General features: G+C 38.7%; 1 protein-coding gene across 4 annotated transcripts in view; it reads left to right on the top strand.

Annotated features, from left to right (window-relative positions):
* Positions 1–26,008, top strand: part of TFDP2 (transcription factor Dp-2) — a 63,180-nt gene extending 37,172 nt beyond the window's left edge. For 3 of the 4 annotated variants that reach the window (XM_037406574.1, XM_037406573.1, XM_037406576.1), the window contains 9 exons: positions 313–434; positions 3,311–3,358; positions 4,678–4,840; positions 5,372–5,518; positions 7,916–7,984; positions 9,603–9,754; positions 14,105–14,271; positions 18,156–18,261; positions 19,185–26,008. In XM_037406574.1, the coding sequence (XP_037262471.1) occupies positions 313–434; positions 3,311–3,358; positions 4,678–4,840; positions 5,372–5,518; positions 7,916–7,984; positions 9,603–9,754; positions 14,105–14,271; positions 18,156–18,261; positions 19,185–19,368 (1,158 nt within the window). In that variant the 3' untranslated portion in view covers positions 19,369–26,008. The remainder of the gene's footprint in view (positions 1–312; positions 435–3,310; positions 3,359–4,677; positions 4,841–5,371; positions 5,519–7,915; positions 7,985–9,602; positions 9,755–14,104; positions 14,272–18,155; positions 18,262–19,184) is intronic. The other variant, XM_037406575.1, reaches the window with a different exon arrangement.
* Positions 26,009–27,511: the final 1,503 nt, after the last annotated feature.

Below are 27,511 nucleotides of genomic sequence, written 5' to 3'. Positions count from 1 at the left end.
ACGCTTGAAGAAACGATTAGAGATATATAGGTACAGATCCTGTCTGCCCTGCCTAGTAATTATTTCCATTTGTCTGGTTCTTTTCCATATGAATAATATGGTAATACATTACAATTAGTAAAAACCTTAACAGCATTGTAATAATTCATGTATGAGGATCTTCTGATGATGTCTCTCTTTTCTGACTGCAGCTTGCATCTGGTACAGAATTATTGGGGGGGGGTTCTTAGCACCGTGCTTAGTATGAATTTGGGGCTGTGGTAACCTCTGTTTTCCTAAGAGAGATGTGTGGTTTATTTCTAAATTGCATAGATCATAAGCACATCGCAAAGACTGACCAATTCAGGGAGTGTTCTGATTGGGAGTCCGTATAACCCAGCTCCAACAATGGTCACGCAGACACACATAACAGAAGCTTCTGGCTGGGTCCCAGGGTAAGATACTTGTTTTATTTTAGAGGTGTTTGATGATCTGTTCTGATCTTTTCCTTTATTTATGCTGTTGTATCTCTGTGTTGGCTTATGGCTTCTAGTTCTTGCACAACTAAAAGCAGTATGCTCTTCAGCCTGTTGTGCACTTTTCATGTCTGGAGTGTGTGAACATGGAAGTACAAATACTCGTCACTTCACTGCTTAAATTTTATTTTATTGCAGTTTCTGTTTCTTTGTGAAAATGGAGAGTCACAAGTTCATGAGTCCTGTTAAAACAAGTCTTTATTTTTTTCATAAATCATGGAATATCCAAGTAGCTTTGCTATTGAGCATATCAGTGGGGTACCAACAGGGGGAGAGACAAGAAGTATTTAAGAACAAATGTATTTTTATTACAATTTTACATCAGCAACAAGTTTTCATGGGGTTCTGAGGTACTCCACAGTAACATGAATATCTTTCTGTCTTATAAGGAGAGCTGACCTTTATGGTATTTCATGGTATTTTTAAAAAATATCAGTACTGCTGAGCTTATCTGTCTCGAGACAGATGTAGTGCTTTGCCTCTGAAAGTTAAAAAGTAATTTATTTCTGCATCTAGGTTAATTTTTCTAATCAGTGATGAATGTCAATAGTACCTTTTCAGATATAGATATGGGAAAGTGGAGCATCTAGGAACTAGCAGGGATCATGGAATGGTCAGGGTTGGAAGGGACCTTTGGAGATGATATAGTCCAGCCCCCTGCTAGAGCAGGTTCCCCTACAGCAGGTTGCACAGCATCATGTCCAGGCAGGTTTTGAATGTCTCCAGAGAAGGAGACCCCACAGCCTCTCTGGGCAGCCTGTTCCAGTGCTCTGTCACCCTCAAGGTAATGAAGTTCTGCCTCAGATTCAGGTGGCACTTCCTGTGTGGCAGTTTGTGCCCGTTGCCCCTTGTCTTGTTGCTGGGCACCAATGAAAAGAGCCCGGCCCCAGCCTCTTGACACTGGCCCTGAAGGTATTTGTAAGATCGCCTCTCAGTCTTCTCTTCTCCAGGCTAAACAGGCACAGCTCTCTCAGCCTTTCCTCATAAAGGAGATGCTCCAGTATAATGTTTGTACCTTGACTTTCTACATTCTGTGCTGTAAGCAAAGACCACCATAGGCTTGCACTTCCCAGTCACCATATTCCCACCACAGAATCTTATAAACTGCATGCCCAGCTGAGCAGTTTTTAAACTTGATTTTGTTGCATGTGTTTATTTCCTAAAATACCTTTTGGATCCACCTAGTTCTGATTTTATGTGGAAAAGGAGTTGTCAAAGATTAATCTGTTTCTGCAAATTTTATGAAATGTGGAGGTCAGTCAGAAATTCTTTCAGTACTCAGAGAAGGGAAAAGCTATAATGTCTCCTCACAGCTTGCTAAACTAGAAAATCAATTCCTGTTAGCTTTCCTAAGCTTCATCCAAACCCAGCGATGAAGATCCCCAGAGACGCCTACTAGCAGTGCAACCAGCACCACCAAGGAGAAGCGCCATCCTTGTTTGTATACTGTCAAAATCTAGACACACTGTTTCCAATGGGCCCAATATTGTTTCACCCATAAAAAGCAGCAAGATGTTCTCCATACCAGCCGATCAGTTTTGATCCCTGCAGAATTCCATACCGTAGGTCATATTTTCATCTGAAGAACAGAGGTGAGGAAGTCTGTGGTATTGCCGAACCGAAGTGGCGAGCTCTGGCTGAAGGCAGTTCCAGAGGCCTGCGAGTCCAGACTCCTTGCTTTACGCATTGTTTACTCCTCTTCAGATTCCACATTGCTTCCAAAATCCAATGAGATGAGCACTTTCATTCTCAGGGCTCTATCCAACCTCCAGCAGCTTGGCTTACGGACCAGGGGACGGCTCTCCACTGCCGTTCCAGGTCCCCGTTGTCCCAGGAGAGCCGCAGCCCCCACCCCAGCTGCGCTCAGACCCTGTCACTCAGTGTGAGTGGTTGAGGACCACGGACAGGGATTGTCAAAGAGAACTGTCCCACTGTTGCTGCCGCGGAAGATCTCTGCTGGTGGGTTCTGGATCACATAACCAAATTATGCAGGCCGTCAGGGCACGGATCTTCAAATCCATCATCTTTGTTCAGCTCTCTTCATAACACTGTCCGGTTTTTGGCTGCGTAAGTAGCTGCTGTGAGCCCTGGTTTTGCAACTGCAGGGTAACAACGTGAAGTAATCTACCGATAGTTCTCAAGCAGTGTGCATTGATTCAGCCGCAGGAATAAAAGACAAGTTTGCAATGCAACTTCTGCAGTCAGCTCGCTGTAGCTGATAAAACAGAACGGTAAGGAAGCCGACAGGGAAGGTAACTGATACTCCTGTGCAAAATTCACATCGGCTGCTTCAGAGTATCTCTCTTAGCTCTGTATGCAGCAGCTCCAATGTGAGCGTGTTCAGGTTTTTACCTTGGTTTGTGTTTAGAGATACCACAACAGTGTCCTGAAAATACAGGATATAGCTCATGCACTGTTCAAAGGCATTTTTCTTCCACATGGAGGAATTTTAAATAGGAATTTTCAAAGGAGCCCAGCTTCTTCCTTCTTGATGGAGTTGGTTATCTAGTCACATCAGCACTTCCTATAGATCCAGATGAAGTGACTTCCTTAAAATCATACGGGCAAAGCGTGGGTAAAATTGGGAATAGAATGTGTCTGGCAGTGAGCTCAGACAACCTGCAAAATCCTAACCACCTTCTCTCAAGTTTTGTCAGGCTCTGAGTGTGCTGTTTTCCCCTTTCAGTAAACACGTAACACCAAACATGAGTACCCAGGTAGGCCCCAAATACATGGATTTAATCCGTCTAAATATAGTGTTATTTTCATCTTAAGACTGAATTATCTTTTCTCAGGGACAGGAAGCGGACTCGAGAATTCATAGAATCGGATTTTTCAGAAAGGTAAGTATTAATGAACATACATTTTATGTATACAGTTATACCTGTTCTTCTACTTCAGATCTGCCCTTTAGAGAGATGGGTGTCCAGTTCCCGCTTTCAGCAGTTTTCATTCCTCCACATATTTTATCCCTTTACACTCTCCTTTATTGCTTCCTGATAAATACATTTGCTGTTACAGATGATACACTGAGTTGTGAAAAACAGACACATTTCAGAAGTAGGATTGTTCTAGTTTTCAATGTAACAAATACTTGTAAACATTTGATCTTTTCCTGTGCCTCAGAAACTTCTTTGAATGCACTCAAGGTGGTTTTATTTGTTTACCTCTCGGGAGTTACTCAAATTGAATATCTGTGTATGGATTAGGAGTGTTATGGAGCGTTTTAAAATCTTCTGGTGTGTTTCTTTCCATTCCTTCTTTTCTTCTGTCCTTCTGTTTTCTTTAAATACATTCAAAATTTTGAATTTGAAAATCAAAATTTGTATTTTAATGTTTTTCTTAGCTTGCTACTGTTGACAGAACTAGGCCTTTGTCTGTAAAATAGTAGATCTCCCTGAAACGTATTATCAAACCAACTTGTAAAACTGTAATTAAAAAAAAAAGCAACACAGGTGAGCTTTTTAAAGGCTTCTGTTGAAATAGGTATCCAAATCTAGCTTGTGTCATAAAACCAATCGCTCCTGTTTTTTCCATTACCATTACTTAAGCTCTTCCTTTTCTGGAGGAAGACAGTGAGTAGAAAATAACCCTGATAGTTGCCAGTTATTAATTTGACACCATAAAAACTAATGAATGTGTACTTACTCGCTACAAAAGAGATTCTTGTATCTCAATCTTAACAATGATGGCACAGATATTAAACTTGGTCGTTAGGAGAATCAAGGTATCTTCTGCTGTATTGTAAATAGGGATGTCTGAGCCTTTCTCTTTTAAGCACAAACGTGAAAGTTCTGTAAATGTGGCTTTTGGGCACACCAACACCCTGTGAGGTTTTCTCCCTTTTTTCTGTTGCTCTTTTGTGAAACTACCTAGAGAGGAATTACAAATCGAGTTTTTTAAGCATCTGCACAGCAGCATGTGTTCAAATACTATCAGTGTTGAAATGGCTGAGAAAAGGGGAAAGGGCTCCACTGTACTTAGTAGCTAACTTCTAAGAAACAAAATGATTCGAAAAAGCAGAACAGTTCTTATTTTTCATTCAGATAGCACATAATGTCATGAATCCTGATTCCTGTTGCGTAAAGGTAGACCTTTTGCTGTGTAACAAAGTAGCTCATTAACATTCAATGTATTCAAATAATTACTTTTCTTTTTCCAGTAAGAGAAGCAAAAAAGGAGATAAAAATGGGAAGGGTCTGAGGCATTTTTCAATGAAAGTATGTGAGAAAGTTCAGCGTAAAGGAACAACTTCATACAACGAAGTCGCTGATGAGCTGGTGTCAGAATTCACAAATTCTAACAGCCACCTAGCTACAGACTCGGTAAGCAAATATGTGTTGAAATTTGTTATACCATTACAAAATTGTCAATCGTGGAATTCTGTCCCTTCTGTTTCTGCACTGTCCTGCCACACTCTGTACTTCTCACTTACTTAACTACTTCCCAACTATAAAGACACCCTCTGAAATTTAAAAATAGAGAATGAAAATGAAAAATTGAACTCCCATTTAAATTACAAACAAAATAGAGAAGTCTGCCAAAAGAATTACCTTTAAAAAAGGCTACTCTTGTATGTAGATCTTGTGGTCTTGTCAGGCTTTTCAACTGTAACAGACTTGTGATGGGAATTTGCTGCACAAAAACTTCAAGCGGCCCCGAAGCTTCTGTTTGTAACCAAACACGCTCCTGTGGTATCTGAGCAGTAGCACAGCTGAAGGCATCAGGTTTTACTATCACCCTGACCCAAACCGCCGTGTCGGCTTCTTATCTTCTGTGTATCTATGAAGGATGTGTCAGTCTTTTTTTCCTTTTTTTATTCTTTTGTTACTATTAATGCTGCATTGTTTTCTTAGCAGGCTTATGATCAGAAAAATATTAGACGGAGAGTTTATGATGCCCTTAATGTCCTGATGGCAATGAACATAATTTCAAAGGAGAAGAAGGAAATCAGATGGATCGGCCTTCCTACAAACTCAGCTCAGGAATGTCAGAATCTAGAGGTAAGGTGAGGTAGATGGGAAATTCTCTCTAGTTCACAGGTTGTGATGATGGAGCTGTATACTTTACAAAAGGGTTTTTTTTCCTCAGTTTGAACCTGATTGGTTTTCATTTGTGCACACTATGACAATACAAATTTTTCTGCTTGAATAAACTGAAGGGATATGTTTATGTATGCTTATTTAGTATACATTACATGAAGTATAAAAAAAACCTGTTTACCTTGCAAAAATGGACATTAATCAAATCGGGGATTAGTTGTAAGATTAAAGTCTGTAGTAGCCTGAATTAACTAGAAGAAAGTCAAAAGTATTTATAGTGCAGTTAGGCTTATAAAATGCTGTACATTTAAAAGGAGACCCAATTTTCTATTCATGTCTGTACTTGGAAATGCCATTCAGAGGAAATTAAATTGAAAAATGATTCCTGCTAGGATATCAAATACTAGCTATGAACTGACAGGGGAAAAAAACCCGAAGTTTTACTTATTGGTTATTTCCATTATTTTTCCAGCAGGCTAAGAGTTACCATGTTCTTGCTGGGATGCTGAAATTCATATGCACAAAATGTTGCTTGTCCTTCAGGCCAAATGCTCTATAAATAAAAAGCACAAGTTACTGTATTTGCTGCAGAGTGCTGTAATGACTTTCTGTAAATCCATCTTAATAGGTATTACATTTGTGATACTTGTGACATTAAATATCTTAAAAGGTGGGTGAGGTGCCTCTCCAGCAGAGAAAGATTTTTTTTTTTTTTTTTTTTGTGCAAGTTCATTTATATCAGTTGTCTTTCTAGATGTGGTAAGAAAAAAGCTTTTACTGTCCTTGTCTGTTACAGCAGCTTGGAAAGTACATCCACCCTAGGAGTATGCATATACTCAATCATTATACCTCAGGATTCTTTCTAAAAAAAAAACAAAAAAGGATAAATCTACATTTTACATGTGTTAATATGAATGCATTATCTTCAGTATAGGTTACTGTAGGAATTGCTAGTATAGAACTTGAATCTCATTGTGTCATCTACAATGACAATGTGCTATTCACTGTTTCAGTCTCTCATTACATATGTGCAAAATGGAAGCCAGGCATATTTTCTTAAAATGTTGCTTCCTATGACATAATAGAAAATAAAGCTGCATTTTCATGGTGAGAAAATCAGAATTAATTTTGCTTTTAAAGCTGTATAAAGTGCCAACCCTTTTTACAGTGTAGATCTGTAATAAGATTACCAGTACAAAAAAGCTTATTATATAGAAACCATCTCTAAATTGTATCTGTACTGTTTCTTTGGTTTAAGAGTTATGTATTTGTCCCAGCAAAGAAAGTCATCTATGGTGGTCTGAAGGAAGAACTGTAAACATTAAAAGTGGCAGCTGGGAACCACCACAAAGCAACATTGTAAATAAAATTGAGGGGGATCAGGCCAGCTAAGTTTTAAAAGACTGCATCATTTAGTTTCAATAGTTAGAAAAAGTGAATTAAGAGTTTAAGATTTTTGGGAGCAGTGATACAGTGCTGGCACCAGTAAGATGATGAGGAAAACCACCCTTTAAACATGATGACTACTGTCCAATTCTTCATTCTCTTTTTTTCATCCATTCTTCAGTCTTTTGCCCCAGAGCACTATTTAAGATACCACTGGTTGTATCTGCAGCATCAGTGGACATCCAGTACTACTGCTGTCCGAAACACTGCGTATTTAGGTTGAAGATAGCTTTGTCCCATACACTGGCATTAACAGAACTGTTGCGAGAAATGGATTCTGTGCTCACGCAGAAAATGTTACCTTTATTGATGAAATCTTGATCAAGTCTCAAATGAGCAGCCCAAACAAAAAGTGAAGGTCACTGGAAAGATGCAGGTGATGATCCTGAGCTCAGTCTCTGCACATTTACATCTAGTAGCTTGCAGCTGGGAGAACAGTGGAAGGGACATGCACAATTCCAAAAGAGTGGAGGGTGGGAGGGGAAAAAAAGCCCTGAAACCCAAAGCGCCCCCTCAAGTGTTTTGTTTGGTGCTGATCGACACTCAGTGCACAGTACAAAAGAGGAGGAATAGGTGGGGAAATATGTGGTCCCTTGTAATAATTGATTCTTTACTGGAGTTAAAGTTGTTGACAAAGAAAGAAATTACAGTTTGTCAGACCTGTTTTACGGAGAAACTCTTGGGACTATGCGATTAGTCTCTTTGAAAAAGAAAAAAATAAACAGCAGATGGGTAGGGCTGAAAAGACTTTTGCAATTTACTTAGCATGCCATAGTTTTGCCACCATTTACAAAGATAGCATGGATTTTTGGCGCGGTGCTAGCACACTGATGTAGCTCTAAAACCTGTTTGGTTTGGTACAGTGGAACAGACAAGGTAACTAAGTAAATGCATTTACATTTATATTTTTAGATAGAAAAACAAAGGCGGATTGAAAGGATAAAACAGAAGCGAGCCCAACTACAAGAACTGCTGCTGCAGGTATATTTAATTTTTTTTGCTATATTATCAAGTGCAAATCTAACATGTTGGAACTTCTGAAGTCCTTTCTAGATTGATTTAGCAGCTCTGATACACTAGGGAGAAAAGCTTCATGCTTGTGACCTTTCAGCATTCTAGTAGGGAGACCTCTTACCCTCACTTTGTGGTTCATTTTTACCTACTGTAAAACAGCGTGGTGCTGCACCTGTGTGCCACAAGCTTTTGTAAGCATTCTGCTGAAGCTTTGTGTAACGTTAGTAGGAATTTGAACAACTCCCTAGTCCCCCCTGTTGACTCTTAAGTCCCCCAGAGTTGCCTTCTCTGAGTAGTTCTTAACAGAAAATTTCTCTTTGATTCTAAGCTATGGAATTTACCACTGATCAATGTGTACAGAATTGTTTTGGGGGAGACAGACATTTCTGGATCTTAAGAGTGGAAGGCTGGCAAATCCAACACTTTTGCATTCTGACATGCATCTTGGAGATGCCTTGAGTTTTGGCTTTGATTATAAGCAAAGATGCATTTGAAATGTATTTCTGCAAAGTAACATTTTTTAAATACAGTTAGAAGCACTTTTAAGTGTTTTGGTCTCTGCAGACTTTCAGCAATTTAAATGCAATCAATCTTTTTTGCAAGGTTTTAGGCAATAAAAGGCTGTGGTTTTTTCTCAGTGCAGCTATTTTGATACAGTTTTCTTGTAATTAGTTATGCACTGAAACTTGTAAATCTGATGCTTCTCCTTTTTTATCAGCAAAACCTGTTCCCCTACTGAGGGCACAATTTTGATTCTATCTGTCTAACCTAATAAACTAGCAGCTCCTCTAAAAGTAACATGAAATTATCCTGGTGACAATGAGGCAACTCAGGCTCTCCTAACTGAAAATGACACAGTTGCACTCCCTTACTATCTACAACTGCCATTATTTTCTTGATTATGTTCATTGTCAAATGGTTTACCAGTCCTTTGGGATTCTGTCTGTCTGTCTCCCCCTTAAGTAGAATAAGTAGTGCCTCAAAGTGGGTAAGTACACTGACTTCCAGTCCCTCAAATAACATTTCCTAAAAGCACGTATTTTCATACATATGCGGTCAGAGGTAAGAATTCAGTAGAGAGCGAGTGGTGTCACAAATGGCACCTGTTAAAAAACTTGTAGAGGAGAATTTCAAAACTGACTGTTTTGAGAGAAAGAGGAGGGTGATGGATGAGAAGTGGAAGAGAATATAGATCATAGAAATATAGATCATGTTAACTTTTGTTTCAGTGTAACTAGCTCCTAGTCTGAGGTAATTATGCATATAAAATAATAGAGGAGACCTCTTACTGCATTGTCTTTTCAAAAGGAACAGGGAACCATTCTCCACCAAGCCTTATGGCTCCTTGTTTCTCCTCCAGGGATTGGGCCGGGGGGGTGCGCGTAGCCATTGGGATATTTGTGTAACTTCCATTCCTGGTAAACTTCACTAGTGCAAAGAGGAAGCTGAGCCACAACTTACCTTTTGACAGAAAATTACTGGAGGTATTGAGAGTTGGTAAAAAAGAGCTATGAAGTTCCACTTCCAGGAAACACTGATGCCTGCTCTTCTATCAGCAGTGACCATTTTTTCTTTCTTTCTACAGCAAATAGCGTTCAAAAACTTGGTACAAAGAAATCAGCAAAATGAACAACAAAATCAAGGCCCTCCAGCTTTGAACTCAACAATACAGCTGCCTTTCTTAATAGTCAACACTAGCAAAAGAACAGTTATAGACTGCAGCATATCAAGTGATAAGTGAGTGTCAATTTTTAGAATTCTGTTGTATTTGTGGACTGGAATTTTTCTTTGAACAAATGAGAGAAGTTTTTCTAGTTTACTAAAAGTAATTGTGTGTTTAAGTTTGCTACTGTCATTTCAGGGGGGTGTTTTGGGGTTATTTTTAATGTTTAATGCAACCGCAGTAGTAATAGGAATAAATTTTTCAGTATTGCTTTACAACCGCTAGTTAAAACAGGCTGACTTTCACTGTTGTAAACGGCACTTCAGACTGACATTTCAAAGCGCATTCACTGCACAGGAGAAATAACTGTATGAATGAAACTACGTGCTAGCTGTTAATGAAGCCATGTGGCAGTGCTGCTGAATTGTTATTCCTAGTATGCCGTAAATGTATTTAGTTAGAAACACAAGGTGATCCATGTAACATGGAGATAACAGCCTAAAGGTGATAACAACAACTTTGAAAGTGTCTTTTAATAGCAAAAAGGTTGCACCTAGATCTAAAGGAAAAACCTGAAATTATATAGAGATTTGAAATACTGTGTTTGTAAGCAGACTGCTACAGTTGCAATCTTACATTAATCTGAAAATCTTCCACTTGCGTACTTCTGGGTGCTTATGCTCTTCATCTTGTGAAAGTATGGCTGAAGGTATGAGGTACTGTTATGGTAACTGTTACTCAGATCACAACTAGTTTATTAGCTGAAAATAGCTGGCTTTGCTTTAATACTGTGTATTACAGATCTCACTCTGTGGTATGCAAATCCTGTATTGAACTTAAAGTCAGATAAAGTGCAGCAAAAATAGACAGTCTCTAGCAACCTAAGCACCAACATGCAAAAACCCAATACTATGAAAAGTAGAATTTTTGTGGAAAATTGGACTGAAGTCCAGTACATTCTGTGACAAAACTTTTTGAATACTCCCCTCAGCACTGTAGTTTAGCAAGTTGGGAATTTGAGGATCAATATTAATTTAGCTTAACTACACCCTTATTTTATAGGCATACTATACAGTTCTTACTGCACTTCTAAGCAGCGCTCTGTATTTAGGTTTGACGTCATTAAAAAGTTGAACGATTTCATACTGAAACTTTAGAATTGTCGCTTTGAAGTTGTCAGATTAATCTGGCATTTGGGAGCTGGAGAAGTATAACACACTTCTACAATCCCAAACTGTAAGAAAACGCTACTACTAAAAATGAGCACACCAGAATTATTCAAGCTGTTGACTCTCAAGTTTATTTACCCCAGCTTCAATATTACTGTCATCTGGAGATGATTAAGTGACAACCCAAATTAAACAGGCTTTCCACTGGGGTTATTATTTGTTCGACTGATTAATGGCAACAGCAGTATGTAGATAAACAGTGCCAGAAGCTGCCAGTGTTTAAACCACTGCTACATGGATCTGCTAAATAAGGCAGTTGGCGAAAGTGGTCACTCAGTTTGGAGAATCCAGATTCTGTAGTTTATTCGAGAGTATCTGTGCTGCCGAACCCAGAATGACGGTACTGGTCACTGAGTGCCTGCCCTTCACTGGGCTTCAACCTCAGTTACAACCCCCTGTTTAAAGGCTTCCATTTTTCTTTCTTTTCCCAAATAACATTTATATAAAGCATTGGTTGGTTGGTATTTATGATGAAACAGCAGGCGATGTTAGAAAGTCCAGTGAACAGATAAGCTTGCAGCATTAGCTACTCAAAACTGTATTTACACAGGATTTTCTAAAAGAAAATAATTGCTTGGAAAAATGATACATATAGGGGGGTTTTAGCATCATGAGCAACATAAGTTTGTGTCTTCTAAATTTTCTCCTATGCAAAACCAGGCTTCATCTAGCCAAAACAGAATGAAATTTCTGACACATAAAACAAAGGTTATTGGGAAGTTTTGTTTAGAGTTTGAGAAGACAGGTGGGTGCCAAGCAGCACATTGGGAATGACATTTCTGAAGCTGCAGTAGAGAAAAGCACAGTCTTCAGATAAAAAGGACGAAGTTAAAAATTATGTTGAAAAGATCAGGCACCTGGACAAGTAAGGCCCACTGTTTAAATGGACAGGAAAAATGTATTTTGTGTATATGCTGCTTCTATAGAAATGCCGTAGGTCTTAGGAAAAAGAAAAAAAGGAACCAGAATACCTAGTTTTCAACAAGCATTCAGACACAACAGATGTATCAGAAACTTGGAAATTTAGAACATCTCTGTTCTAGTAGGAGATGCAGAAGATTTTGCCGCCATTGGAGACAGCAAAATGTGAAATAGAGAAAATGTGTAGGAGGTAGGCTCTTGTACCCTTAGAAAAAGAATTGCCTGCAAGAGTAGGAAATCCAGGTTAAATTCATTGTTGATCAGATTTGCACCTACCATGGGAAAGGACCAGGAACTGTACCTAAACTCTGCACACACGGTATTGGGTTCTGGACCGAGCTTTTAGCACTGAATATGAGGTGGCAGCCCAGTAGATCCTTCTGTGAGAACAAAAGTTGACTTCTCAGTAACAGCCAGAAGCATGCTGAGAATTATTTAGGAAAACAGTAAGGAATAGAATGTAAACCTAGATGTGCATAGTGCTTTTGTATCTCTTGTTCTTGGAAGAAGTGTAGCATAACCAGGAGAGACAGGAGGGCAGCCAGAACAAATGAAGCTATGAAAAGGCTTTCGCCGAAGGAACAGACACTCTTCGCCCTAGAAAAGGGGACACTGGATTCACAGGTGTCTGTAAAATTATGGATGATGTGGAGTGTGTGTAGAGAACAGCTGTACACGGTTGCTTATTAAAGTTAAAATTAGGAGACATTAAGAGAAGGTACCAAGTGACAGGTTTTAGACTAAAAGAATGTGTTTTTCTAACAAGTTAGTCTGCACAAATCTTAAGTGTTTGATGTTATTCATGCCCAAAGTTCACCTAAGTTCAAAAGGGTCATGCCAAGTCCCTGAAAAAAAAAATCCTCAAATGGATACTAACAGCAAAGGCAGAAGGACTTCCTATGTCAGAGGCTGCAGGTTGCTAGAAGCTACACTGGAGAAATACTACCGTAAGTTTCTTTGTTTGGAAACTTGCTGGGGGGGGAAAGGAGTTACCCTCCTTTCTAACTTCCAGTATCTGACCACAACACATGGGAGGAGAAATACAGAGCTATCAATAAACACAGCCTTTAATCCTGTATCATAAAAACTGAATTCAGTTATTACTTAGTTACTACACAGCTTGCTTGTAGTAACTTGGTATGACACTGGTCTCCCATCCCCTGTTTGTGTGACTTTAGCTGCACCAGTCTAGGTAGCAGGAACGTAATTGTACCAATTAAAGGTATAGCAGCACATCTGGGTTTTTTGCCTTTTAATGCAGTTATGCTTAAATAAATATCGGTGCATAAACAGTAGGGTTTACAAGTAATACCGTATGAGTCACAAAAGAAATTATGCCTGGAACTGACAGTTACACCTAGTACAAAGCATGTAAGATTACTAGATTAAAATCTTGTGTACAGGCACAAAAGACGTGACTTCTCCAAACTCACTGGATCCAGGTATAAGAAAATGAATGTTAAAAAGAAAAAACTGTCAAGAAAATCCACATGTGACAGGAGCTTGGAGAGCTAACGGAAGACCCACCACTGAGTTATCTTTTAAAGATCCTCTCTCCTGGATGGGTTGTTTTTCCATGGATAAAGGTTTTGTCTGCAGAAAATGAGGTACTGGGAACTAGCCTTGTCAGTGCTGTCCAGGCTTTTAATAGCCTGCGGTCATAGCATAAGGCTAGTCTAGATGCCCAGGCTTTTCTAAAAGTTATCTTAAGCTTATATCGCTATTTCTATATGCAATGAAAAACATTTTGAGAGTCCTGCAGCAGAAATGGCAGGTTGTGAATATACAGGACTGAACAGACTGCTTTGCTAGCTGCATCCAAATGCATCCAAAAAAGCAAAATTATACCAAGGTAAATAGGTCAGTTCACAGGAGGAGTGTTGCACATTAGAATAGAAAGTGAAATGTAAAAGAAGCAAAACCAAAATAGTTTTGGTGACAGGGCTGCAGGTGACCTTTAAAAGTATTGGATTTAGTACAAGGGAAGGTTGATGTTTCATAAGGCCTCCCTCTTCCCCTTTGAATCTGTTTAATGAAGAGAAAATTTTAGGCTTTCTCCCTGTAGTGGTAAAGCTACTTTAATTGAGAAAGTGCCATTTTAAACAAAAGCGAAAAAGAATTTGTTGCACTTTTTTCCCCTTAAGGACCCTTACAGATAATTAAGAATCTAGACACCCACCTTAGTGCCCACCAAAAAAAACACCCAAGGGAGAATAGGCAAAAAAAGCATAGCTGTGCACTTTTCAAAACCATCTCTCTTTTTTTTACATGCAGATTTGAATACCTCTTTAATTTTGATAACACTTTTGAGATTCATGATGACAGTGAGGTGCTGAGGAGAATGGGAATGTCGTTTGGGCTTGAGGCAGGCAAATGCTCAGCTGAGGACCTAAGAACTGCAAAATCACTGGTGCCAAAAGCTTTAGAAAGCTACATTACAGGTAAGTTAGATGTTTAAATACTGTTTCCGATCAAATTCGTAACATTAGTTAACTGAAGCAAATGTAATGATATTAACCTACACAGGTATGTAACATTTGAAGTTTTATGGTAGCTAGTTATTTTGGTACATAAACCAGTTGTTTTACAGTTAAATTTGGAAGGTTTATCATAGCTGTCCTGTAAACTTAATTCACACATTCATAACAACAAACTTCAAGCGAGCTGCGTTACAAAGAAATTATTCCTTAAATAACTAAATTGACACCAAGAACTGTGGATATATGGAGGAGCAAACTGGAAGAAGGCAGCAGTCCTCAGATTGATGAGAAAAAGGAAAGAAAGAGCATCTTGAACTGTTTGAGTGTAATGTGTATGTGACCCGCAGGCCAGCAAGCGCCGTCTGAGAACTGAGGTTCTCTAATGCAAGAGGCTTCCAAGAGTTTTCCTCCCCTAGTCAGACTGTTTGGACAGGTCACACTTAAATAGGCTCAAACCAAGAACTCCTTCAGTGTTGCATCACTGGACTAGGAGCTGCTAAAATTTGTAGTCACTTCCTTCTAGTTCTTGTCAGACTGCATTCTTCTTGCTCTACCTAAAGCTTAAACTTAGCCCAGCATTTTTTCAAGTTGCTTGAGGGACTTGATTTGTTCCTTGCAGGTATTCAACTAAAAATTATTTATCACATGATTTACCACCAATGTAAAGTGGGCAAAGGAACAGAACCTGCATCCTTTAATAATGTTGCAGTGCTCAGCTTAACTGCTCCTATGTATCGAGGAGCAAACTAAAATTTTTATTTCATTTTAAACCTGCATTAATTTATCTTCAGAGAATAGGGTTGCTTTACATTTGCAAAAACCCCTGTGTCATTACGCTATTTAACACCAGCTTTTAATGATTAAGCAATAAAACTACATGTTTAGACTAGTGATTAGTAGTTCATTTTAGTTTTGAAAAAATCAGTCATGCCAGTGTACTGCTGGTGGGGGGGGGGGGTTTGAAACATTAAAGGCAAAACCACTGTGATGTTCCTCCACAAGTGAGAAACAAGCAGTACTCTGTTTCAAAGAAATGAAACGGGAAACAACAGATTCTGAGATAGCATATTCTTAAAGAATGTTGTGATTAAGGTTACTGCCCTAGGAGCAGACCAGCAGCCAGAAACCTGTCTAGAATTTGCACTGAAGTAATGTACTCTTCAGACATGGGTTATGTTCAGCTGTTTCAGCCTCTGAAAAAAAAGAATCCAGAAGTGTTTTTACTGGAGTATGTACATTCATTTTAAAGGTTTCTTTTATCTGCTTGCTACTTAAACTGTATTTCTGTCGTGTAATTAAGAGTATGAATTGCATAGTAGGGGTTTCTAATAGCAGTAACTGACAAATAAGGGAAACAGATTTAAATGTTTTGCACAGTACTTGAGAAGCCAGCATTTGTCTGATGATGTGTTTTTGGTGAAGCATAACTTCCCATTTTAACCTTGGCAGGCTTTAGACATTATTTCTTGCGCTGCAAGAGTAGTGAAATGGAAGGCTCATCACTGGTTTCTAGAATTCATGGTTACTGCCATACCCCTTGTGATGGCACTTTTAAATACATTGGCTTCAATTACCACTATACAAGAAAAGCAAATCAAGGTCTCTTACTTATTCACCGAGTAAGTTTATTACCATCAAGATTAAAGTTTTCCCACACTAGCTGACTCCACGGACTCAACTGCTGTAGAAACCAGTCCTGTTCTCATATGTCTTAAGTCAGTCATTTCCCACACAATGTTAGTTTGACCTTAGCCTGCTCATCTTATTTTTTTTCAGATGCTTACTGACTTCCAAATGCTAACAATAGCTTGTACTGTAATGCTTGCTAATAGAACTGGAGGAGCAGTTGGAAGAATCCAAGTCTAAACCAGTTCACTGGAAGAAATCTAGAACTGACAAAAACGCAAAAAAACCCCAGACCGAGACAAGCGTGAACCTTTGTAGAACCACATCCAAAGTAATATCCTGTGCCTTTTAAACCATGCACATACTACAGGCCATTAACAAAAAACCAAGTCCTGCCTTCGTCAGTGGCATCCTGACTCCTAGAAATAAGACTACAGATAAAAAAAGAAGGCAACAGAAGTTCTGAGGCACTAATAGTTGTTCTAACAACATCCCACCTGTATGCACCCCAGTGAAACACTGGGCAGAGAAAATGGTGTGGTTTAGGACCTCTAGATTACACTTTTTTCTTCCCTGCATGAAGAAGTGCTCTGCTATCTACCTGTATGACAAGCCCGGGCTGGAATTGGAACCGGAGATACACAAATACCCACTGAATGAATGAGCTTGTTCAGCTAGCAACAGTAATCCTAGGCAGCACTTTTAATTTGCATTAACTACTGAAGGTTATTGAGGGTATTCCCCTTACAGCCTTCTCAGGTAAATTACAGATTCTACCAAGTTTATCTGCTGCACGATATGCCTAGTTCAGAGTAAGGATGCCACGCTTATGCTGAGCTGTACCACCTCGGGAAGGTTTTTCCAAGATGCTTTCCCTGGTTCGTAAGCGTAGCTATTAGTAATTTATCTACTCTGCTAGCAGTAGTAAGTCTTTTTTAACTGTAGGCAGACTTCTATTTTGATAGTCCTTTCCAGATAGGAAATGGCTTCTTAAACTCATCTTTCACTAACTTCCTCTTTTTCCTTGCTCCTCAGAGCCCAACTGGAGAAGAGAATTTTGAAATCTAAGGCAATGAAAGTACAAGGCAGGGATATGCATCTGTGAACCTTCCTTCTGCCTCATGTGTAAACGCTGTACTTTACCTCCCATTGCTCTTCAAGAAGAAAAGCTAACTAGCAACATGTTATCCCAAAATGTTAATAGAACACCAGACTACTAGCAGTCACTTGTTATTCTTCTGGAATATTAAGCATGTACATACAGGTATACCCTTTCAAAGGACCAGGAAACAACACTGTGATACATCCCTAATCCACTTTATTAGCCTAAATACGATGCAGTCATTCCAAATGTTTGGCCTCCTTGTGCAAAGACAAGAAGGGACTGTCAGAACACGTTCTCTGCAGAAAGAAGCCTGCATTTAGGGCAATCTTAATGAAAGCCGTCCAGCTATGTCCATACGTAGCTATTCTCGCCTATTCTATCCTCATAGATCACCCCGAAGCTGCCATTTATTCATGTTTTCTGTCATGTTCCAAAGACTGCTGGCAGGAACGTCAACCTTGCCAGCCTTGCTTTGCAACATGCCATTTATATACCTTGCTGCTAACAGATCTCCACAGCACAAAAGGTAGCTTGTGGATCCCAGCGGATGGTGAGCCTATGTCTGTGGTGGCTGTGACAGCCTGCTTAAAACAGTCCCTGTGCTACGCAGTACTGCCACATCTCCAGGAGCCAAAGCTTAACAAGAATACAGAAGGACAAATGAGAAAGCATATGTAACACACGCGCCTGGTTATTCCTTTTACCTGCTGCTAGAGAACAATGCTAGATAAAATATGAACAGTACAATCCCGTTTTACTGCCATTGTGCTGTGCAGAGCAGAGGTTTGGTTAGACACAGAAAATAATCTGCAGTGTGAAATCTCTTCAGAGGGAAAAGTTTCATAGAAATAACCACAGTTCCGAGTGTGAGGGAGTGCAAGGTTTGAGGGCATCCACAAACACTGGGTTATATATGTGTGTGTGTATATATATAAAATTTCATCTTGACTGAACAGGACACATCTACAGTATAAAATCAACTTAAGCTACTGTTACCTTCTCTTCTAAACTAAACCAAGGGATCCTAACTGCAAAGAGAATGCAAAGTTTTAAGATTGCAAAAGGAAGAAGAAATTCACATAACCATCATAAATACAATTATGCTTTCTTCTAGATATGTCTGCAGGATTTTCATGGATAAACCAAGGGTTACTTTCAAGTTCAGCACAAGCAGTTTCACATTTAGAAGTAGCAGGAGGCACTTCTGATGCTAAATCAAGGTAAATAAAATACTTTTTTTATTCAGAGACAAGCAATATATGCTTGTGGTACTTTCAGTAACCTCACTTTCATATCGTTTACATGCAGGAAATGAGATGTTTTCTGTTACGGTTGATTTTTGATTGTGAAAAAATCTCTTTACTCTGTCTTCCTTGATGATTATACTTGAAAGGTCAAATCAACATGCTTTGAATTTTGAGCATACTAGCTATTTTGTATCTATGTTTCAAAATGATAGAATCACTTTCAAGCCCTTATTATAAGAACAGAGTTTTCCTGATTAACCTTACAGTCCATGCCCAGGCAGGAATTTAAGGAGGTAATTACATGTGAAAAAAAGCCTGATAATACTTCTGAAGAACGCAAAAGAATGTTTGGTCTGAATGTGCTACTGCTTAAGCTCTCATGAAAGTTTAGTCCATACAGTCTAAGACAATTTTGAATTAAAACCCAAACAAACAAAACCCAAAAAACCTCAACCACCACAACAAAAGCCCAACCCAAAAAACCACCTCAACAACCATACTTTCCTTGCAGGTTACCTGTACCTTAAAAAATGGACAGAGGGATTATTCTGGAACAGGTTCTTCCTCATGGCATTTAATAGCCTAATTTCATATTGCAAACATGTCTGTATATTGACAAAACTGTGATGGATTTATTCTTGTTTAAGCTTTCTTCGGTTTGAACAATTCTGCTAGTTGGTTATGAAAAAAAAAAAAAAGCCACCCAATAGTGTTTTCTATGTGACTTCCCAGTATTTTAGCAGTTTTCGTAATTATTAGCTGTATTTAATTTAAAGCTTTTGGTTTTTTCCTTGTCGGTAGCATTTCTTTAACTAAAAGAAAAGCTGAAGCAAAAAAAAAAGCTTAAAACTTTATGAAAAATCCTCTAAACTTGAACATTTCTGTTGTTTTGATAGTGAGAATCCAGGGTTGTGTTTGGATGCTGAAGTGGCCTTAGCAACCGGGCAGTTTCTTGCCCCTAGCAGTCAGGAGTCCAGCAGTGCAACATCACGCTACTCTGAATCACGAGGAGAAACTCCATGCTCATTCAATGATGAAGATGAAGAGGATGAAGACGAGGATTCTTCCTCCCCAGAATAAGGACAGTAGAAAACAGAGTATACAAATGCTGCTCAGATATTCTTAATGGGAGCTCCTGTTTGAATTTTACGAAGTTTCTTGCCTTGGTTTGCACTGTGTTCAGTGAAGCAGAATGAATGCTCCAAAACAAATTCATCCACAGCTGAAATTGAAAATGTTTTGTAACTGAACACAGAGTGTCATGCAGACACACAGTGAAGTGGGTTTTATCAGCTATAACCAAGGAAAAGAACAAAGTCCCTGGAGATTTGGCAAAGTAAACATCAAGTTCACATCTTCTATCTTGGGACATTCTGTCTCAAGTCTCTGTCTTCCCCTTATCTTTACCAGATGGAGAAGAAAACAGTCAGTCAACAAATGCCACTTCTTGCATTGTCTTTTGGCTGTGCTACCTTTACAAAAAGGGGGAAAGAGAGCACATGCAAATGCGCTAAAATAGCTATTTAAAACTATCTTATATGAAAATTGTTCTGGGGAAAAGGGGCTGTTAGAATGTTTTCTTTTTTCTGTTCAACTTGCTGTATAGAAGATTCTTAAAGTTAATATAAATTGCAAGTGATTAAATGAATCTTGAAACAGTTTAAATCCACTTTAGATACTCTAAAAGTAACATTAGTATGTCTCTTTTGAAAGGTTCATATGTTCATTTATACTGCAGACCTAATTTATTATAAATAAGTGATTATTCTTAGCCATTATTAAACAGTCAGGATAAAAACAGCAGTATTCTCTGCACCAGCTTTTTTCAAGGAAAAAAAATTTTAAAATAGTATTTCTAGATTACAGTGTATCCAGTATAGCTTCTCCATTACTTTATAATCCCTTTGATTTTACAGCATCTGCTGTGTTTTTTTAAAAAAGGCCTCTGTGTTGAAGATCTCAGGCAGCATGTTTTCAAGGCAGTGTTTTCAAATTCAGGGTGGGCAGGTCACGTAACTTTTAAAGTCGTACGTTGAGGTTCTTAGGAAAAGAAATTAAATTTCAACAATACATCACTTCGTGTTTTGCATTCTAGTCAGCTTGGATTATGACAGGCTAACTTACTTCTGTTGCACTCACCTTAATGCACCTTTGAAAACAGTAGTGTCAAACCACTTAATTTTTAGCTGAAGTTACTCGACATGGATCCCATTTGAACTGTTAAATCTGACTTGCAACAGGAGGCTCCGTGTTCTGTACTTAACATCACACTCAATCACAAAGACCTTTTTAAAAAAAACCTGCGTAACAGAGCAAAAAACACTGTAGACATGCTCCCCATGGTGTCCTAACATCCAGTATTTCAACTAGTTTTGAAGTCAACTATTTTTAATTAGATAAATCCAGTTTTAAATAGTGTTACTTCTTTTTAGTTTTTATACTGTATGTAAATAGTTGACCTCTTTCTAAGTACCAGTGTATTAGCTGTCAGAGCTCAGTGACGTTGGCTCTGTTATTTAGTTACGAGGTTAGGCAGCTTGTCGTACTGTTACTCGCTTGAGCGGTGGCAGCAGACTGTGTCCCTTGACTCTGTGACCATTACCCTAGCACAGCGTGGGGCATGTCCACATGATCTTTTACAGCCAAACCTGCTGTCAAGCCAACAACATCCAAAATCGCCAAGCCTGAGCCAGTGAGATAAACTGAGGCTCCAGCTGAAAAGCTGCCTGGCTGTTGTACAGGAGTTAGTTGGTTAGCACGTGACTAGCTACGCCCAGGACAGGTAAAACTGCGAGGAGCATACAAGCACACCTGCATGTTTGCATTAAAAATTAAAGCATCTAGATAAGAAGCTTCTCATAGGTACAGTTTGAAGTCCTGCATTTGAGGTACAGTTAGGGCAGCACTGTTATTTATATATAGCTCTTGACTGAGCAAGTTGAGCTGTCTGGCAACAAATGAGCTGCAAATGCAGAAATGAAAGTAATTCTTACATGCCTACCATGTCACTCACCCTCTGGCAAGACTGTTAAGGCTGTCCTGTGCTCATGGCTCACAGGCAACAGCAAACTTGAGGGATTTACACCACCTCACTTCAACCAAATCTGTAACACTACCTCTATATGAAGAAAAGCTTTACACATACACATAATATTCTCACTGAGAGAATCAATGCACTTGATTGCAGATGCTCACTTTTGAAATAAGGTAACAGCTAGTCCAGGCTTATTACTATGGAATTGTCAGCTTCGTGAATGACATTTCAAATAAACAGATGATTGCTTTTATTCTTAAAAACCCATTGTTTTTTTTCAGAAACTGTCCTGTCAGTCTGCTTTCTCTGGAGAGGACAGATCAAAGATACCTAATCTTCTATGCAGGATCCTAAGGAAGTCTTATTAAAGATGGAAACGTTTCCTGAAGTAGTTATTCCCTTCCCCCCCAATACATTAGGAGCACATTTAACTTTGCACTTTCTTCACATTTCCCACTCAAGACATGCATAAAAAGAAAAACCAGGAGAACGCGAAACAGTTCCTAAGGAGGAGCACTTTGAAATATAAGAACCTGGCAAAAAAAGGCTTCCTGCCTAGAAATGGAATGTATTTTATTAGCAGTCACTGTGCTTTCTGCTTTACAGGAGGAAGATCTTCAGTGATATCTTCCTTCCGTTGATGTCCGTACCCTTCAAAGCAGCAGACTGCACAGCTACTTGCTTCCTGGCAAACTTCAAGATACAGACTTTAAAAAAAAAAAAAAAAACAAAAACCAAACCCCAGCCCTAGAAGCACATAACATTTATTTGGACAGTTGAACCGAGACTTTAAAAGTTAATTTTCCCAAACTAGTTGAATACAAAACAAGTTAGAACATTTAGAAGAGACTTCAAAAGGAAATTCTTTCCTTAGGATTCTTTGTGCCCAGTTCCAGTTGAGGATGAAGTTCAACTACAGCACTGCGGTCTTGCGGTTACAGTAATGTCTGGGAACCAGGAGAAGTTTGGGCCTTCTCCAGCCATAGTCACCCATGTATGGTCTCAGGCAAGCCCTTCAATCATTTTTGTTGATCTTAGCTGACATTTAAAAAAACCAGACTCCCACACTCCCCTGCAACAAAACAGGTAAATGCATGACCTCACAAAATGCAGCTGTTGCATCTGAACTGAGCTCTGAGCAATTCTGAGTAATAAGTTTAGGAATATTAAGCAACCGCACAGCTCCCAGTAAGCTAATGGCAGTACTTGCGCTCAGTTGCTCCAACATGCAGGCCTGGCCTTCCCTCCCTCTGAAAGCCAGCAGCAGATTATTTTCCAAAATAAAATGGTCGTTAGCAAGACTGGTTTTCCCATTTTCCATTCAGTTACCATCATCCTCTCCTGTCTCGTGCAATACCCTTGACATTCGTCGATACGAAACAAGTAGCAACTGGTACTAGATGGGATCTCTTGTAAGACAAAGTTAATGTTTGAACTTTCACACAAAGTCTATTTAAGATAAGTGATGTGTCTTGGAACACTGTTTCTTGGTTATACATTCAGAAGGCACTTGGCTGCAAGCAATATAGTGCTGTGTGTAAATGCCTTTATATATACTGCAGTAAACAGCTTTATTTCTGGACTTACTTTATGGTGCTTCAGAAATCTAAATTTGACTTAGAAAAATTTGTCAGCATCGCAGACTAGATAGACAAATATGAGTGGGAGACAGCATTTTTCTATTGCGTAGAAATCTGTCCTAATGTTTGTGGACTTGGGTTTTTAAAACTGTATTAAAGCGTGCCAGTCTCCTCATTTCAACACTGGAACTAATGGCAACAATGCACCTAATCTAAGAAGGTGTGTATACTTAAGTAGACTAAAGTAAATAATACCAGTTTAACCGAAGGTGTGATTTTAACTAACTTCATTAAACCTTGTACAAGCCACAGCTGTAGATAACTTCCATTTTGTTTAAGGCTTTTGTTTAGTTTTTTGAACTACGGCTTGCAAATAACTCCTAATCCTTTTGAGCAGCTGGAAATTGCTGAGTATACAGGATACCCACAGAAGGACTTGTGCTGGTCAACTAAGTCAACCTGCAGTGACATTATATAAAAAGGCCTAATAAAAAAAGAAACTATTAAAATTTGTTTAAGAAAAACAAAACCCTCAAGTTCATACATAAAATGATGCTTAAATTTAGAATTCAGTAGTTAAGGTTTTAAATGTCAAGTGCTCTTTATTCTGACCACAGTCACCATTTTTATTCAAGAGTATGACTGAAACTTAATCACATTTGAACACTGGGCAATACTAATTTTTATCATTAATAAGCTATTTTCAGCTGAAAATAATCCACACAGTTTATTGAGAAGACTTTTCTTTTAGTAAGTTAAAGATGTTTGGATTTTGGATTCATTTAAAAAAAAACCCTAGTAACCACAGGGTATAGTATATAGTAAACAAACCAAAACAAGTTATGACCCACCTAAATTTGTATCTTTTCATTACAAGAGTCTCTCAGTTACTCATGAATAACTAATTTAAATAACCAGGTATAATGAAGCTGGGGAAAGACTATATGAGCTTTTCACATTTTTTGATTTAAAAAAAATCAGTAATAACAGTCATACTTTGAGGTGACATCCTTCTGCTTACTACAAGCTTAATTACAGAAATGCTGCCGTTCACTTACTCCAAGGCCTCGGTTACTTTTACAGCTGAAGGCATCTCAGCCCTGGGAACGGTGCCTCGTGCAGCACTATAGAAGAACAAGGAAGATGCTAAGGACTCTTGCTCTGTTTATTGAGGTTTTGTTTTTTAAAATATATCACTTCTAGAAATAGGTCAGAATTCAGGAAGTAATACTCATATAAATCACTCGTAATTTCTGATTATTACACCTACCCTTGCAAGCATGTTAACAGCTCTAAATACTTAATTTTCTGCTGACAAGTATCCACATAACCAAATCCTGATACCATGAGACTTCCTGAAACACTCATTCCTTAGACTTAACCAGGTTCCCAAATCAGATTCTCTCTTTCATGTTTAGCTGTCAGAATTTAGTCTGGTGAGTTTTTTTAAGAGGCTGTGTAAGCAACTGCTCTCCCCTAGACCCAGGTATATTGCCAAAAAAATCCCCACAACAAACATTACTCACAGTTCATTCCCTCTGCTAACTATTACCATCCTTCCAAGTCACTGTAGCGGCTCGTTCAAGCACTAAACCTCTTTAGTAGATTTGGTTGCACTAACGCAGGAATTAAGTGGATCTCCCTGAATTTTCCTAGGAAAACACCAGCTGAATCACAACCCATCACACAAATTTCGGGCACATTCCCTTGTCTTTAAAGCCAGGCTGTATATATGAAAAATACTTCAGAGAAGTACATGCATATGTTATGACACTGTATCTGACAAGCACCTACTATGAAAAAATTAATCCTACTTTGGACAAACCTGTAAGAACTAGCTCGTTCCTCGGGTCCTTGGCTGCAAATCATGCCCCAGGAGCAAGGCACCAACCTTTGTGTTTGCATAGCCGACATCACATGAGAAGTAACTAGCCAGCAAGTACAGGCAGAGTTTGTACAGCAGTACACGTCTGTTGGCGCTGCCCAGACGATCTGGCAATAGATCAGTCCCTGGGCAAGTGGGTGATGCCGATGCACGCATTGGCCAGTGGCACGCGGTCACCGCAACATGCCGTGTACGATAAAAAAGGCAGGTCCATCTGTCCCCCTGCTACAGGAGCACTTCTCAGTATCCACTAGATTCTGCATGGAAGGAAGTTGCAGAGACACTTCCTTTTTGTTTAAAGTGCAGAAAGCACTTGAAAGACCATCAATTTTTCAATTAAATAGGACTTTTCTTTTTTTGTTTTTCTTAAATTAAGAATGAGGCCAGTCATGGACAAAAGCTATTTTATGACCTCTTTCAATGCTGAACTGAAAGGAGGGCACTGACAAATCCAATTTATGAGGATGCTGGCTATATAGGATTTGAAGTTTTAATTAATTAATCCACTTGTTTCACTCTTCCCCCCCCCCCCAACATACAGTAGATCGCGTGTGACATTTTTTGCCACACTCTAGCAGAATTTTTTCTCCCATTTCTTGTGCTAAACTCCTGCATCTTCAAGAAAGTCCAAGCTGCCCATTCATCTTTTAAACAATTTGCTGCGTATTTTTGAATGCTCCATACTTTTTTTTCCAAATACCTTTAAATTATAAACTAAAGTTTTATTTTTGCAGAAAGACTGCTATTAAGCTGATTTTTTTGTTGTCAAATAGTGTTAATTTCTACTACCACATTGTACGTGGCTAGGAGTAGTGTAAAAAAGAATGTGGCAGTAGTATATGTGCTTTAAACACTGACAAAGATATAAAGAAAAATGCATATACAAAGTTTTACTTTCCTAATAGGAACACTGGCATTAGCAAATAGTATATTTGAACCAATAGGAAATATTACTTTTAGTAGCAAACACTTTGTAAATAAAAACTTGTTATTTTTGTAATGGAAATTTTATAGAAGAAGCTATTTCTGTATACTCGATCTCATGTTTACTGAAAATGCTGCAAGTGGGAATTGTACATTGCAAAATGGGGGTGGGCAGCAGGCAAGTCTGACTGAAGTGAAAACTGTCTGTATGCTTCAGAGAAAAATACCTAGTTGTCTGTGAACAGGAACGTAAAGCTTATCTGTAGACAAACTCAATAAAAGAATTTCAAGTCAACAGGATTGGGCTTGTTTTTGAGAAAAACATTGTGGAAAAATGTTGCTCAAGGTTAATGTTGGCAGTATGTGTACCTCATTTAAGAACAAAAAAAAAAAAAAAAAAAAGGAACTGCCCTACTTTACAATTTCACGTCCAGGAAATATTGCATCCTTTGGTGTTTTCAAAATACATATAAACATCTAGCAATTGTGGTCTCATTGGTTAGTTTACCATTCAGAGAAACTTTGTCATTGCCCAGGGAAAGATGCTGGATTCCTGAAATTGTTACATTTTGACAAAGTAACTCACAAAAGGTTTAGGAATATCGTCGTTGGTATCTCCTCAAGACACAACCCCAATCTATACCTAAGAGGAGCCCTCAGAAACAGTTAATCAATTTCCACATGAAATTGAACATCTTTCACACCGGCTTTCTCATTGTCTTCTCAAATGCGTCAGGTCTTTCTATCCAACATCAGCTCTGTGAGGAAGGAACTCACAGTGCTCCCCTCAGCATCCTGCACTCCAGTACTCTCTGTGCTACCCTCATTGTCTCATCCTCTAATCCTGGGACACCCTTCAAGCATCCATAAGCTCTGAACATACATCCTTCCAGCCCCGTTCCCTGTATTTTGTCAGCAAGAATCCAAATAATAATTTGAGGAGCATTAAATACAGTGCCTCTTCATCATCGGTGTTGGTTTTCCAACTCCACCAAATACAAAAACACCAAGTAATTTCACAGTGCTTGTTTTTTCCAGCCTGCACAGAAGACATGAGACTGTATCTTTCATCTCAAACCAGCTGAAAAAAGGTTAAAAGACAACAGGAAAAGACTTTCAAAACTGTAAATTCATTTGTGTGCAGTAACTAGAAACTCTGGCACAGACCCCTTTCACTTAAAATGCATTGACATATTTGGGAAGGCATTTTTATGAATTAAGTTTGGCAGACTCCAGTTCACCCCAAATAACTAGCTGAAACCCCTTCTTACGTGGTTTTTATGGGCAAGAAACAACTGAAGAAAGGGTACAGTCTATCTTGCTAATAAAGATATCACTTATATCAAAAAATAATAAAAAAATATCTGTATCTCCTTTTGTATCAGTGCTACATAAGTTGCTACCAGAAGGAATGTGGAACATTAAACTAATGATGAAGCTGGCTGGAATACTCTCCTCTAAAGAATCTAAAAGGGCAGGTGTTTGTTGTAAGGTACTTTATTTTTTTGTGCTGCATTTTCACCTGGGGATCCTTCCCCCCCCCCCCCCCCCGAGCCCAATGTAAAGATTGAGAAAATGTTAGAGCATAAAAGCCCTTTCATGCTTTTTCTTCTAAGAAAGAAGCACTCGGCATGGTTCCCTAAGAATGAAGAAGTCTGCAAATAGCTCTTTCAAAAATGCTTTTGGTTAGAATTTCTTTCACTGTCCAATAAGGTAGCACCATACAAACTGTTTTATGGTTTTCTTCACAGAAATCTGTAGGTTTTTTTAGGAGGAGGAATCAAGCAATGGTAACTGCTG

Source organism: Falco rusticolus, chromosome 13, assembly GCF_015220075.1.
Source record: "Falco rusticolus isolate bFalRus1 chromosome 13, bFalRus1.pri, whole genome shotgun sequence".
NCBI classification, from domain to species: domain Eukaryota; kingdom Metazoa; phylum Chordata; class Aves; order Falconiformes; family Falconidae; genus Falco; species Falco rusticolus.
The sequence above is the reverse complement of the archived record's forward strand: the minus strand, read 5'-3'. Positions and strand labels throughout refer to the sequence as shown.